General features: G+C 48.8%; 1 protein-coding gene across 1 annotated transcript in view; it reads right to left on the bottom strand.

Moving 5' to 3' along the window:
* The window catches only part of dpf1 (double PHD fingers 1), a 37,698-nt gene that overhangs the window by 3,064 nt on the left and 20,273 nt on the right, over nt 1-14,361 (bottom strand). The window contains 1 exon segment of the mRNA XM_076049748.1: nt 1,271-1,390. Coding sequence (XP_075905863.1) covers nt 1,271-1,390 — 120 coding nt within the window.

The raw sequence follows: 14,361 nt of genomic DNA, 5'->3' as shown, positions 1-14,361 counted from the left end.
TTCTTCTCCCACACACTTGCTTTTACAAGATAACAATAATGATAATAGTGATATTGTTCCGTCTCCCCCATTTCCTCTCAGTCATTTGTCTTCCGTGTGGGTGGCTAAAGATTAAAGGACCATACCAATGTTTGCATGCAGCAGCCCATTCACTACAAATCACGGACAGTTTTAAGTTTCCGTTTCTTTTTATTTTTAATGATGAACATGTGGGGAAAATAAATATATGTACAGTACATGCACTCGAGTGTCAAATACAAAAGATTCTGCACCACATACACATCAGTCTCAGCATGTACATACTGTATATACAAAATAACCAAACACATTCAAAAGAATAAAAGAGGCGAATAATGAAAAAAAAAACAACACAACCATAGTGAGGGGAGGAAAACAAACCAACTTTCACATGCTTTCACTTTGCTCAAATTAAAAAATGAGTGTTTGTCATTCACAACTATGATACATACTGAGAGAGAACAGTTCTCATGTCACAACTGGTGAGTGGTTTTTCTTTTTGCTTGACAAGGTCACATCCAACCATTCTTATTTCAATGCCAAAACATTTTTTTTTTTTTTGTTTGACATATAATAAAAAGACAAATTGAAAAGTGCCTGAAAATACACATCAGGTAAAGGTTCGTGTCGACCTTTTGGTTTCTTGAATTAATAATTGCACCATTTTTTTTATTTATTTTTTTATCAGAAATGTGGCTGCCATGTGTAAAAGAACCTCTGAATGTATATTTGTCGTATGGTGGCCATTAAAGGAAAGATATGCAGCAATGTCCAGTTTGCTGTTCCAATGCGTTGGCTTGCTTTGTTTACATAGACTACCTGGACAGACAGCACAGTTCAGAGTGACTGAAGTATTCATATGCATGGTTGTCTTTCAGTAAAAATTAGTACCCTGCAGTTTCAAGGATTTCTAAAACTTAAACTCAGGTAATAATGCCAACTGAAGACGGCCTATAAAAAAGTTTGAAATAGACCTTTAAAATGAGAAACATCACAGCAAATGAGATTTCGAAAGCATGATTTGTAGCAGGCCAAGACAAAATGAAAAACAAAAAAACAAAACAAAACAACAAAACACTGGTATGGTCCATCAACTTGAGCGTAATAGCGATTCGAACGTCTGAACGTCTCGATTCGTGTGGTAAATTATTCATGTGGCAAACGGCAACTCTGCTGTGTTCCACAACTGAAACCTTCCATCAGCAGAGGACCTCCTTCCTCCTGCCAATCATCCCGTTCAGTGGAGCCCTACCTGAGCGTCCACAGTCTGCACAGGAGATAAGGTCTTCGGGGCAGCCCGTCTTCTTGGAGCCTCCCAGGCAGAAGTCGCAGTAGCCGTTGGCGATGACCGAGCCGTCCGCCGCTTTCTTGGCTGGAGAGAGGAGAAACGTGCACTTCAGTATGTTGTCAATAGAATAGAATAGAATAGAATAGAATGCATCAGCGCATTCGCTGAGGGTAAACTGGTTGGTTATTATCCCAGATTTAGATCTGCTGTTTCTCAGTAAAGGAGCACGTATACATACACTACCAGTCAAAAGTTTGGACACACCAACTCTCAAAGTGAAAAAGTGACTGAAAGTCAAAAAATATACACATTCCCTGGTAAGACTGTTGATCGTTTGTGTCAAACCAAGCAAACTTTTTCCTCTTACAGCTCCTCAGTTCGGGACGTGCCCTGCTGGGTGACGACCTGGTTTTGAACACCTGTTCTGGATGAGCCAGGTTCACTCTCACACACTGATTGGCAACCTCACAATCGAAGAACCTGAGGCCCGCTTGGCAATCAAGAGTGGAAGGACGAGCTGTCCGAACACACGGCGGGTGAGAAACTCAGTTTGATGATTTTTTTTGGGGGGGGGGTGAAGCGAGGAAATTATGGCCGCTTGTCACAACTTTATCGTTTAATTTTAGGGATTTCATTCAAAAGCAGGGCCTTGCCCGAGGTCAGGGGCCGGGGTGGGCCGGCTGTCACGGGGAGCAGAGCGGCTCCACGTGTTTTGTAACCGTCACCAACTGGAGCGAGAATCAACCCTGGCTGCTCCACTGCTGCCGCGCATACGTGCGTGTTTATATTTGCGTAGGTGTGTATATATGTGCGCGCGTGTGTGTGTGTGCGCGTGTGTTCCGTATCTACCCCCTGCTTTCATGTCTGTCTGTCTGTCAGAGCTGCGCCGCTGCTGATTGCATAATCACTTTAATGGAAGCAATCACATAACGGTGCTGCAGAGCACCGTTTAATTTTTTTGTGCATGTGCGTCGTCTTGAGTCTGGAGGACGTATCAGCCCCCCGGACGCACGCGCACCTTCGACTGTGACTCACCGCAACAACAAGAGCGGCATAACGTAGGCAACGCATTCAGACGTGTGCGCACACAGTCGAAGAAAAAGCCACGCCGTTTGTCCTGCCAGACAAAAGATAAGTAGCAGCAGCAGCAGACAGACAGACAGACAGACAGAGAGAGAGACAGTCAGACAGACGGACGGCGCTCCAGGTGATGTGAGACGTGAGAGACACACAGAGGCATGTAATCCGTCCATTTCAGGGTGGGGCCTGTTCTGGTTTTGCTGCCAGGTTGGGGGTGATTTGTTGGGGGGGGGGCGAGAAGGAAAGAAGGAAGAGGAGGGGGGGGGGGGATGAGGAGGAGGAGCGAGGGAGAGATTGGGTTCCTGCTCCACAGGGCCCGGCTGTTTTAATCCTCCGAGAAATAAAATAATAAATAAATAAATAAAGATGCAGCTCTCTGATCAGGATGAGAGACACGCAGACGGATGGACAGACTCACAGACAGAGAAGTAGAGAGGCGGGAGGGGGAGGGGGAGAGGGGGTTGAGGAGGGAGTGTGTGTATGTGTGTGTGTGTGTGTGTGGGGGGGGGGGGGGGGGGGCAGTACCTGCAGCTGCAGAATTCAGCAACAGGAATAATGTTGTTGTGAGGCGGGTGGGAGCAAAAGGTTCTCTGAACTAACGCAGGAAAGTTCGACATTAATGAGAAAGTCGTTACGTTTTTGGGGTTTCGTTGTCCAATAGGAATAATAATAATGAAGCTTTTTTTTTTTTGTCAGTGCGGCGGGTTCACTGAGTCGGACGTCATAATTCTCAATAATCTCTTTTTTGTTGGGGGGGGGGGGGGCATTAACGATCATGCTGGTGTCAGCAGTGTTTTTCAAATGAAGGGTGTTTCATCATATTAAAAAAAGAATTACCTGGCTGCACATCATCGGACCTGTAATACTGCGTGCGCTCACGAAGATTAAGCAGATATGTCCTGCACCACCCACCCCCCCACCCCCTCACCACCACCACCACCACCCCCAACCCCCCCCCACCCAAACTCTTTTATTAAAAATCAGCAGAATGTCAAAGAGGTCTTTCATGTCATATACAGCCGAGATGACGCGCTGGTGATGTTTAATTCAGGGGGCTGTGGAGGGTTGGTGCTGTCTGTTGAGTGTGGGCAGGCATTGTAAGCAGAGGCTGAAAATTCCCTTTGTATGGTTGCAACCCTTGAGTCAAGACGAGTACAGAATATTGTGCTGCACTTTGGTTGGTTAAACATATATATATATATTTTAAAGTTGAATCACCAAGCCAACATGCTCGCACTTACCTTCTAATTATGACTCAGTGTGCTGAGTGACACTAATTGGAATGTTGGGGCTAGCGGTGGAGGCAGGGCAGGGGGCGGTGGCCAATCAGAATCAAGTCTGGGCGGGTCTTTGCCACTCTTTGTTGTGGAGCAAAATAACAAGCACTCGCAAGTGGCTAGCATGTTGCTGTGCAACACTGCTGTAGTTTGCACATTCAAGCAAAGTCGCGACATCTCGTCGGCCTTCTTTCCCCAATTGTCACTCGTGGTACTGCAGGGGAAAGAATAAAACGCCCAAACCGGCCAGTTCGGTTTGCAAAGGACTTGATCTTATCTGCTTGGCTTTGAAAGACGTGCTAACAAGTTTGGTGGAAATCTAAAAAAAAAATAAATAAATAAAAAAACGCAGAGAAATAATGCGCGATGAATATTAACACCAACCGACTTTGACTTTGATGCCAACACGATTGCTCCGGCATTTTTTTATTTATTTTTTGTCTAAAAAAAAAAAAAAATAGGGGAAAATGTTTCCGCCGTGCATGTCCGACGTTCATGTCAGCATTCCTGGAGCCGCGCTGCCAGCGCAGCCAAAGAACAAAGATTTCAGCCTTATTAATCCCTCATTGAGCTGCTGTACGGCGCTGCAGAGGAAAGAGTGGGCGGCCGGCACTATAGGCCCGTTTACTTTAAAAAAGAACAACACAGCCAGATGTTTACCGAGTGTAGCGGGGGGGCGGGGGTGGTGGTGGTGGTGGGGGGTAGGGTGGGGGGGGTTAAAGCTGCAGAGACATATGTGGCGCTGGGGCCCTGAGCCAACGCAAACACGTCTCCTCGCTCTGGTCAAATAAACTGCTTTTTATCTCGCCTGCTTTTATTTGGGCTCACCGCGCCGCACATCGGGGCCCTCGCGCTTCCCGGTGGGATAAACCAGACAGATACACATGCGTGTGCAGCGGCTACGAACGCACGTGCACGTGCACACACACACACACACACACACACAGGCGGCGGCTCTCGGCGGCGGCGTTTCAGCGTCTCTCTTGTTTGCCTTTGTGCCGGTGCCTGCTACGTGCAGGTGCGTGCGCGTACGTGCACGCTCGCGGGTGCTCTAGAGAATGAATCAGCAGGTCCTGACACATGCGAGTGAGTCGGGGCTGCCCGCTGGCCTGCCTGCCCGCCTGCCCGCCTGCGCTGATGTGGAGAGGCGGGAGGAGAAAAAGGAAAGAAAAAAAAAAAAAAACTCCATCAATGATTAAACGCCTGTGGCCATGTTTCAGAGGCCGCCCACAACAACAGACACGCAAGCGGCGTCGAAAGATGGAATGGAAGGAGGGAGGAAGGTTGGGGGAATGGGGGGGGGAGGGGTGAAGAGGAGCGAACTAATAGGCAGAAAAAAATGATTAGAATGGCAGGAGTCAGTTTCTTTAAAAAAAAAATGTTTACTCTTCCATCCACCTTGTTACTGTTGGTTACCTTTTCTCCCATCAGTCCTTTTCTTCTCATCCCCCTCTTTCCTCCATCCCTCTCCTCCACCTCCTCCTCCATCCCTCTCCTCTCCTCCTCCTCCTATATCCCCCTCCTCCATCCCTCTTCTCCTCCTCCTCTACCTCACATCCACCCCTTTCCTCCTCTCCTCACCCCTCTCCTCCATCTCCTCCTCCTTCTCCTACATCCCCCTCCTCATCCCATGTTGCATCCTTCTCCTTTTTCTCCTCTTCCCTCTCCTCTTCCCTCTCTTCCTCCTCCATCTCTCTCCTCTCCTCCTACTCCTATATCCCTCTCTTCACCCCCCTCCTCCATTCCTCTCTTCTTCTTCCTCCTCCTCCTCCTTCTCCTCCTCCTCCTCCTCACCCCTCTTCCAATTACCAGGAGGAGTGCGAGCAGAACCGCACACTTCACAGCTTTCGGGAGCAGGAGAGCAGCGGAGAGATTCCCCTGGGAATTATCCAGCTAGAGACGAATCCCCAAATGCCCCTCCCCCCTCCCAACCGCACCCCCTTCCAACTCCCCCACCCCCCTTTCTCCCTCTTCTGCCTCTAATCTAACTCATTCTCTCCCCTCTTCTTCGGCTCCTCACCACCTCGCATTGTTATTTCCCTCTCCGAACCGCCGCTGCTTCATCTTCTTTTTTGCGGGGTTTAATTTTTTTCCCCCACTTAATGCCCAAATTCCCATTCTCACATTTCTTATTTTATATATGTGTATTTTTGGGGGGGGTTCCACTTTTATGAATTTGTGGATGCGTCGAAGCGTTTGGTTGACTTGGTCAAAAATGAGACTGAAGCTGGGAATCAGAGAGATCGTCTTGCTTTTTGCTTGTTTTACATATTTTACATTTTTGCCCATTTTTCCATTTGCCCATTGACAATGAACTGATTGTTATCAGCATCACAAACCTGCTGATTATGCAACAGTTTCCAGATATCTAACTTTTTTTTCATTTTCATTGCTTTTCTTTTTTTCTGATCCATCGAAAACATTTTGAATAAGGAAAATAAGACGCACTGCTCTTGCAAAGTTAAATCATCCCAATGACTTAGTGAAGGGTGAGAACTTGACATCAGCCTTGTTTGAGCCTCATGTTTTTGTTTCTCCAGCTGTCTCCAGATCGGGCCGACGCGGTGACGTGACATGTTTCGATTTCCGGGTGGAATCAAACGTAAAGCTAAGCCGGTAGTCAACGTCCTGAGTGAGGAAAGTGCCGGGTTGGAATACAAAAAACACAAAAAACAGAAAAAAAACAAACAAATGACCCGATGCTCTCCTCCGCTCTGTCTGTCTGTCTGTCTGTCTGTCTGTCTGACTCTCTCCTCCCAAACTCCTGGACTGGAATCAATACTGCAGGCGAAGCCGCGGCCGCTCGATAATCTCGTCCTCTGCACACACGCACGCACGCAGACAAACAGGCCGGCCCGTTGACTTTTCTCATTATTCGTCCCATTAATGTTTTGCGGTCTTCTTCTCACCGGCTCCCCCCATCTCTCTATTTTGCCTCCGTCCTCATTGATTCGTTGCGATATTCAAACGGCTGCGTGAAACTTCAGTTTCGTCGGCTTCTGCTATTCACACTGTTGTGTGATTTCACAGGGACGTGTGCAAACCCGTGCACGAGGGTCACTCGCACCTGCAGTTTGTTTTGCCCTCGGATGTATGATAAGAACTGGATACCAAACTGGCAATATGGCAGCGTGCCAATTTTTCCCAGTGGCCACTCGAGGCACTGAAGCAAAAAAGAAAATCACAAATCACAACAAAAAAAAATTCACAAATCACAAAAATACGAAAATAAACGCATTTAAAACAGCTGACAGGAAGACTGTCACCCGAAACGCGATTCATGGCAAATCTTGGTGTTGTAGATTTTTCATCTCTGGTCTTTTAGTCGTTTAAAAAAACAATTAAGGCCTTGGTTTTGCCCTGGTCGACATCAGATTGCCGGGTTGCCAGATTTGGCCTGTTTCCCCCTTTTTGTGTGGTTCCATTTCGCAAGTTTGGGAATCCAGACGTGATGGAGGGGTTTTTTGTCTTTTGGAGCAGGCTTGGAGTTTGTGTTTTCCAGAATGAAACCAACGTCTCCTTGTAGCTGCGGCCACCGTCTGGGCTCAGATCATCCGTTCACAGCACGTTCAGCGGATGCAGGTCTGGTGAACAACGTGTTGCTTCACATCATGCGGAGAAAAACAGGCGCAGTGCTGCAAGCTTTGCAAGCAGGTCCGCTCCAGCGATGCCCAGTGCTGACTGAGCTTCGGGTCTGACCCAGGTCGAACTGCACAAACAAACAAAAACAAAACTGCACCAGTGGGTGAAGACTGTACGTGTGTCCAGAGGACTGTTAGACTGGATATCAGCAAACTAACTGCAGATAGACCAAGCCGAGAAAACCAAAAGAGTGTGAAGCACCTCAGCACTGCAGGCGTGATGAGTAGTGAAGCTGCGGATGTAAAAAAAAAAAAAAAAAAAAAAAAAAAAAACAGAAAGAAAGAAGAAGTTCAAAATGAGAGTAAAGATTTCCCGCATAGAAAAGACAGAGACGGCGGCTCGGAAGGGAATAAAAGAGTGTTGCCCGTTGTATCGGGGCAGCGGTGTGTGAAAACACACACGCTGCACTCCTGTCGCCCTGCTGCTTAATGAGGAGAGCCTCTCAGGAATGAGCAGACACACACACACACGCACACACACACACACATAGGTGAAAACTCCAACTACCACACACGTACAGTTGAGTTTCCGCGCACGCACACACACACACACACACACACACACACACACACACACACACGCACATACACACACACACCCACACTCAAAGATTTACAACCAGCCCTTTGCATAATAACTTGTGCTGTCCACTTCCAGTCCCATCCCCCACCTGCTCTCCTTAATGTGATGAATGAGAGGCCTCCGAACACGTACACACGCACGTGTGCGCAGACACACACACACAGACACACACACATAATTACCGTTAGGCAGACTCTCTACTCTTCAGAGCTATTTTGCCACTAAACATTCAGATTCTCACAGACCTGCAGCGCTAAAACGCTCGAGGAGACGTCTTTGGGGTTTTTTTTTTTGTATGTTGACAAGGAGGCAGAGACGCAGTGAGATGGAAAGCGACAGTCACAGATGAAAAGTCACCGTCTTCCTGTCTCTCCCTCACTCCCTCGCTCCCCTCTCTCCCCCCGTCCTCTCTTCTTCCTCCCTCTTCCTCGTTGCACTTTCATGCGTTTTCATTATTGCTGCTGCTCTCTCTGCTGCTGATTTGATCTCCTCTCCTCTGCACTTCATTGTGCTTCTCTCTCTCTCCCTCTCTCTCTTTTTTCAAACTTCCCTTTCCTTATTTGGTTCTCCCCCTATCTAATTCCCCTCCCCCCCTTCTTTCCCCTGCTTTACTCTCAAAGAGGAAATTGGAACTCTTTCCTGCAATCCATCTGTTGTCACAGTAATGCCTGCACCAGTGCCACGTTTGGCTCTTCCTCTTTTTTTTTAACCCATTTCCTCGCCTGCTTCCATCCTCTGCACCCCCCACCAACCCTGCACTCTCCCACCGCTCACCCAAGCTCACACGCAAGCACTACTTTTCTTTACCCCCACCCTGCTCATGTCCACTCAGCAAGTTGCATAACTCCCGGTGCATTGTGGGTCCGGACTCACACATGCATTAGTTGTGTGTGTGTGTGCGTGCGCGCGGGGCCGTGCAACGTGAGCCCGATGACATTGCAAAGCAGGAGAGGGGGAGCAGGGGGGTAGCAGTTTGGGGGGGTGCAATAAAACTTGATCTATGGGATGCTTTGTAATCACAATGACCTGCAGACACACACACACACACACGCACGAGTCCTGCAGCGCAGGCCCTCGGGCCGCTGCACACTTCAGTGCGACGCACTGTAACGGCCGCGATGAATCAGGCGACGTCGGGAAATCTCATGGATCCCGACAAGACGCTGCACTTTTGTGCAGACGCTTCCGCGATGGCAGAACACTTGAACAGGGGGCCACTCAGAAAAAAAAAGCCCCGTATCCCTGTCAGCGAAGAGTTAAAATGCAAATTATTAATCCTATTTGGTTCCAGGGAGAGAAGGGAGGGGAGGGAGAGGGTGGGGAAGGGGAGGGGGTGGAGTTAGGGCGGGGGAGTTTTTTTTTTTTGGGGGGGGGGGGGGGGTGGAGGGATGGAGGGATGGAGAGACGGCTGGGAATGTGACTGTGAAATCCTGTTTTGAATTACGCCCAAGCTCACATGGTCCTCTAGAATGTGTCGGCCACACTGCTGTCGTGTGGAAATGTCAGAAAGTGACCAGCCGTACCGGCAGCGCAGAGGAAGAACAAAAAAAGTGGGAGGGGGGGGGGTGGTGAGGAGGGAGGAGTAGGGGGTGGGGGCGCAGTCAGTGCCAAACACAGAAAAATAAATCTGCCTTTCAAATGTTTTGGTTTTCGGTGAGACAGGTTTCACTTTCTGTGGCTTGTGAGCCGTTTCTTCTTCTTCTTCTTCTTCTTCTTCTTCTTCTTCTTCTTCTTCTCCTTCTTAACCACCTGAACAGACCGCACATTTTTTTTTTTAAACATTTTTGCGCCGCACTCCATGGGCTTGACAAGTGGTTTTGAGTATTAAAATTCAAAACATTCGACTGAACTGAGGCACAATGAACACTTTCACACTCGCAGCCAGTGACGGCGGTGGCTACGGCAGACAGAGATGGGCAGAGTCGGGAGGGGAGGGCGGGAGGGAGAGGAGGAAAGGGGAGGGGAGGGGAGGGGTGCTCCGGGGTGGTTGGTGTCGATTGGTGGGTTTGGAGGCTTGGTTGCGGTGTGGAGGCTTTATCCAAACACGGACAAGACAAGTGAGGAACCACAAAACAAGCAGCCTGCGAAGCCGCAGCACTGCATGTTGAGACAGAATAGCAAATGAAGCCGACTCCAGTATTACCCAGCCTTCACCGCTCCAACTGTCTGGGGGAATGTATATGATGAATCATGAAGAGATGGAGCGTGCGTGTGTGTGTGTGTGTGTGTGTGTGTGTGTGTGTGTGTTTTTGTTCTTTGTATAACTCTCAGCTTCTTTCTCGACCTCTCTCTTTCTCCCTCTCTCTCTCTCTCTTGTCTCCTGTTCTTTGTTACTCCTAGTGAACTCCTCTGTGTCTCCTTCTTCTCCTCCTCTTCCTCCTTCACCTCCTCCTCTTCCTCCTTCACCTCCTCCTTCGTTTCCTCCTCTCTTCCTCCTCCTGCATTCCAACTCCGGTCCGTCTTCTGTCTCTCCGTCTCTAGCCCCTCTCTCCATCCCTCCGTCTTCCCTCTGTCGCTCGTTCTCTCTCTTTATTTCAATGTACATAACCGTACACTCTTTAGGAGGGAGCCTGGCTTTCGTATCTATGGCAACCAGATTGCTAGGCAACAGCCCATTCTTCCTTCCTCACCGCCGCCGCCGCCGCGCCGTGCAGCAGTGGCAGCAACCAGCCAATGAGAAGCTGAGGAGCAGCGCCGGCGTAAAAAGTTGTGAGGACGTCCAGAGAAGAAGAATGTGGTGCCCTCAACATGTGCCGCCTCAACGTAAAGGTAAAGAGGCTTTAATAGACTTGCTTGTCAAGACTAATGGAGCAACGTGGCACCGTTTAATGCCCCCAAAAACTTTCTTGAACTCTGTAAAACAAAATATTTAGCCCTGTGTTTGCTGCCTCCTGAAAAAAAAAACACTGATTAATATTCCTCCTAGTTCTTCATGTTTTCAAAGTGACAAAACAACTACACAAATCCCAACACAGACTCAGGGGGAATAACCCAAACCTGGCTGGGGGAGTGGCACCAACCCATTGCCCATCACAAACATTTTCAGATTTGTGTTTTTTTTGCACACACTGAAAAAAAAACAATCTAAATTGAGTCACTGAGAGCATAAATTCATCTATAGTATAAAAATATCTAAAGAGGAAACAGCAGAGAAAAGGCCAGAGGCTAGGGGGCGCTGTGACGGTGGAGAATTTGCCATCTGCCAGATACACAGAAAGAAAGGGAAGCAAAAAAAAACCAACCCAAAGCACTCGAGTGGCCAGTGCTGTGACACACCTGCACCAGCAGCAGATTTCCAACAGTCTTCAGCAGCAAAATGAATTCAGAGCTGCAAGCCGGCCGCACAAAACCCAGCCTTTTGATTAAGTTTGAAAGTGCACAATGCAATTGTGGGTCCAGACAAAGTCTCAAGGTCGCTTTGAAAAGTGAGATTTTCTCACCGTCAGTCCCAACGCGGCCGTCCGCGGGGTGACGCCTGATTGGTGAGGAGTGTGACTCGGTTTGCGCCGGGAGATTCTGTGACGTTTCGTAACGGAGATGCTGAGGAGCTTGTTGTGAAATATATTTAAATAGTCATAACGTGCCTTTGCTGACGGTTGTTGATGAAGAATTGCAACATTTTTTTTTTCTCGATGTCTGTAGAATTGTGTGACAACAAAACGAAACGCAAAATATTTGCGCATTTCTTAAAAAAACAGAAACGTGTCTGTGATCAAAGCATTGGAACTTGCTGCGTTGTCTTTGTGCATTTGTTCCTTCCGAGGCTGCTCTGACCCCACATGACACGGCTATAAATGTCAGCCTGACTTTGGCTTGAAATCTCTGCACGTTTCCAGTCGTCGCGCTGCTGTTTCCAAGACAAAGTCAGACAGGAGGGGCCATTAAAAAAAAAAAAAAAACAACAACGACACAAAGCCAAGCTGCACATATGGCGACAACAGACAAGAGGAGAGTGCGGGGAGTGGCCGTGTTAGGCTCCCTGTATTGTTTTTGGGTGTATCGGCTTTGGTTGATCAGAATTCGTCCTTCACTCCTCCAGCCTGCAGCCGCCGCGGGGGGGAAGAGGGGTGAGGTGGGGTGAGGAGGAGTGAGGGGCCGGGGGAGGGGGGTGAGGACGGGGAGGCCATTTTGTGACAAAAAAGGGGGGGAAGAGAGAGAGAGAGAGAGAGAGAGAGAGAGAGAGAGAGAGAGAGAGAGAGAGAGAGAGAGAGAGAGAAAGGGAAAAAAAACACACAACAGCCAACAATAGTGAGTAGGAACAGAGGGAAGCTGACCTTCAAAAGGGCTCAATTACATGACACACACACACACACACACACACACACACACACACACACACACACACACACACACACACACACAGCCACACATGAATGCTAAAAGTTGGGCGTGATTGCCTGTCGAGCACCTTCACACGCTCGCCGACACGCGCAGACACGCACACACTCAAAGAAAAGCCTGCGTGTGCGTGTCTGTGTGCATGTGTGTCTGTGTGGGTGTGTGCGTGCGTGGACTCATTCTGTGTCCACGCACGCACACACGCACGTACGCACGCACGCACGCACAAACGCACACGGCAGTCTGTCCCTGCTGCTCCACACTGCAGGACCGTCTGTCTGTCCAGATAAAGTGGCCTCTGAATATCGGCTCTAATTTGTGCGAGGGGGGTGAGGGGGTGGGGGAGGAGGAGTTTAATGACTACATGCTATACACATGCGCGTGCAATCACACACACACGCGCACACACACACTTATCTCATTCCAGAGATTTTCATATTTCTCCATATTTTGCCACCACTTCTTCCTTAATCCCCTCCCCCCACCCGTCGTCCCACCACCCTCCCACCCCATCACAACCCCCCCCCCCTCCCCTCCGCCCCCCCCCTCCCAGTCGCTGCTGCCACCGCTGCAGAAAAACAATTTTCAGGTGGCCACTGCAGGGCCGACCTCTAAAGTAAACACCCCCCCAACCCCCATTCATCTACTTCTCCCCCTCTCCTCCACCCCTCACCACCACCACCACCACCACCACCATCTCATCAACGCCAAAAGGCGTCTCCCTCCCTCCCTCCCTCTGCCGCCCCCACCTTCCTTCCTTCAACCTTCTGCTGGGTGGATGGAAAGGAGTAGAAAAAGAATAAGAGGAACAAAACAAAAACAAAACAGCGCGGTGGGTTTGTTGCACTCGTGAATTTTAACGCCGTCGTGTTTGAGTGAGCGAAGCATCAGCTGCTGCAACCCTGATGTGCCTGTGTGGCGGCGGAGGTTTGGTAGGTGGTGCTGGTCCAAACAGGAGAGACGAATGCACAGACAGAGAGAGAGAGGAAGGGTGAAGGAGGAGGGCTAAAGGGATAGTTCGCCCCAAACTGAAATTCCACCCATTCGCTATCCTCAAGAGGCTCTGGTGACATTTTCTAATCCACATAACCTTTCTGGGGTTTCACAGAGGGAAGGAATCCCATCCGATGCCAATACCACCAAAGCCTAAGGCAGCGATGTGCTAAAGAAAATACAAACAAAAGAAATAGAAAAATCAGTAGTATAAACACACTACTTGTGCTGTCCATTCCGAATGTCTGCAAGATATTACAAGCTGCGTTTCCATGACAGTTGTTCACAAAATAAAAGTGACATTTCTAAAATTTCATATTTGAGAGGTTTTTCGAAGTTCAGGTGTTTCCATTACCAGTTTTTATTGGGATATTTAGTTTTTGCACAATTCCAGGGGTAATGGAAGTGCAGCTACGGTCTAGTTTGACTGTGGTCTTGTAGTCTAAAGTGTTCCCATCACCATTTCAGGTGAGCGTGAACAGCAGAGATGACGTCACGCAGGCAGTCTGGGTGGTTTTTTTCCCCTCTGTGAAACTCCGGCACTGTTCTGTGGATTAGACCATGTGGTAGCAAACCACAGAAATTCCCATTTTTGGGTGAATGGTCCCTCTAGGTCAGGATGCAAAGCAGGGAGAGGCAGAGAGAGAGTTGCAAAGTAGTGAAGGATGGATGGAGAGGAAGAGAGGGAAGGAAAATCTCATCTCCCACCGGAATAAACTCTCATTTATCACACTGATGGGGAAACAGTGAGAGGATGGAGGTGGGAAAAGGCGATATTTCTCTCTTTTTTTGTGAGATTGAGCTTCCAGATTGCAGTGGATGCAGCTTCCATACTGCTGTGTCCAGACACCTTTCTTTTGTATAGTATGAATTATGCATGCAGGGCCGCTTTTGTTGACTGCAGCCATATTAATATTATTACATATGTGGCAATATAGAGGAGGGTGCAGGGCCTCCGCCATGATGCCCACCAAATTGGGGAGAAGCTATAATGGCATGCGTGCGTGCACATGCACAGGCACACACACACACACACACACAAACACACAGGCATACACTAATGCACATGTACGTGCACACAGGGGAACACAGGCGCTCTGAGCTTGCGCACGTGGACGTGGACGTGCACGTGCACATGCACAT

Source organism: Nelusetta ayraudi, unplaced genomic scaffold (assembly GCF_046127955.1).
Source record: "Nelusetta ayraudi isolate G7.1 ecotype Tasmania unplaced genomic scaffold, CSIRO-AGI_Nayr_v1 ptg000120l, whole genome shotgun sequence".
NCBI lineage: Eukaryota > Metazoa > Chordata > Actinopteri > Tetraodontiformes > Monacanthidae > Nelusetta > Nelusetta ayraudi.
Note: the sequence above shows the minus strand (reverse complement) of the source record. Positions and strands in the feature narration are given on the sequence as shown.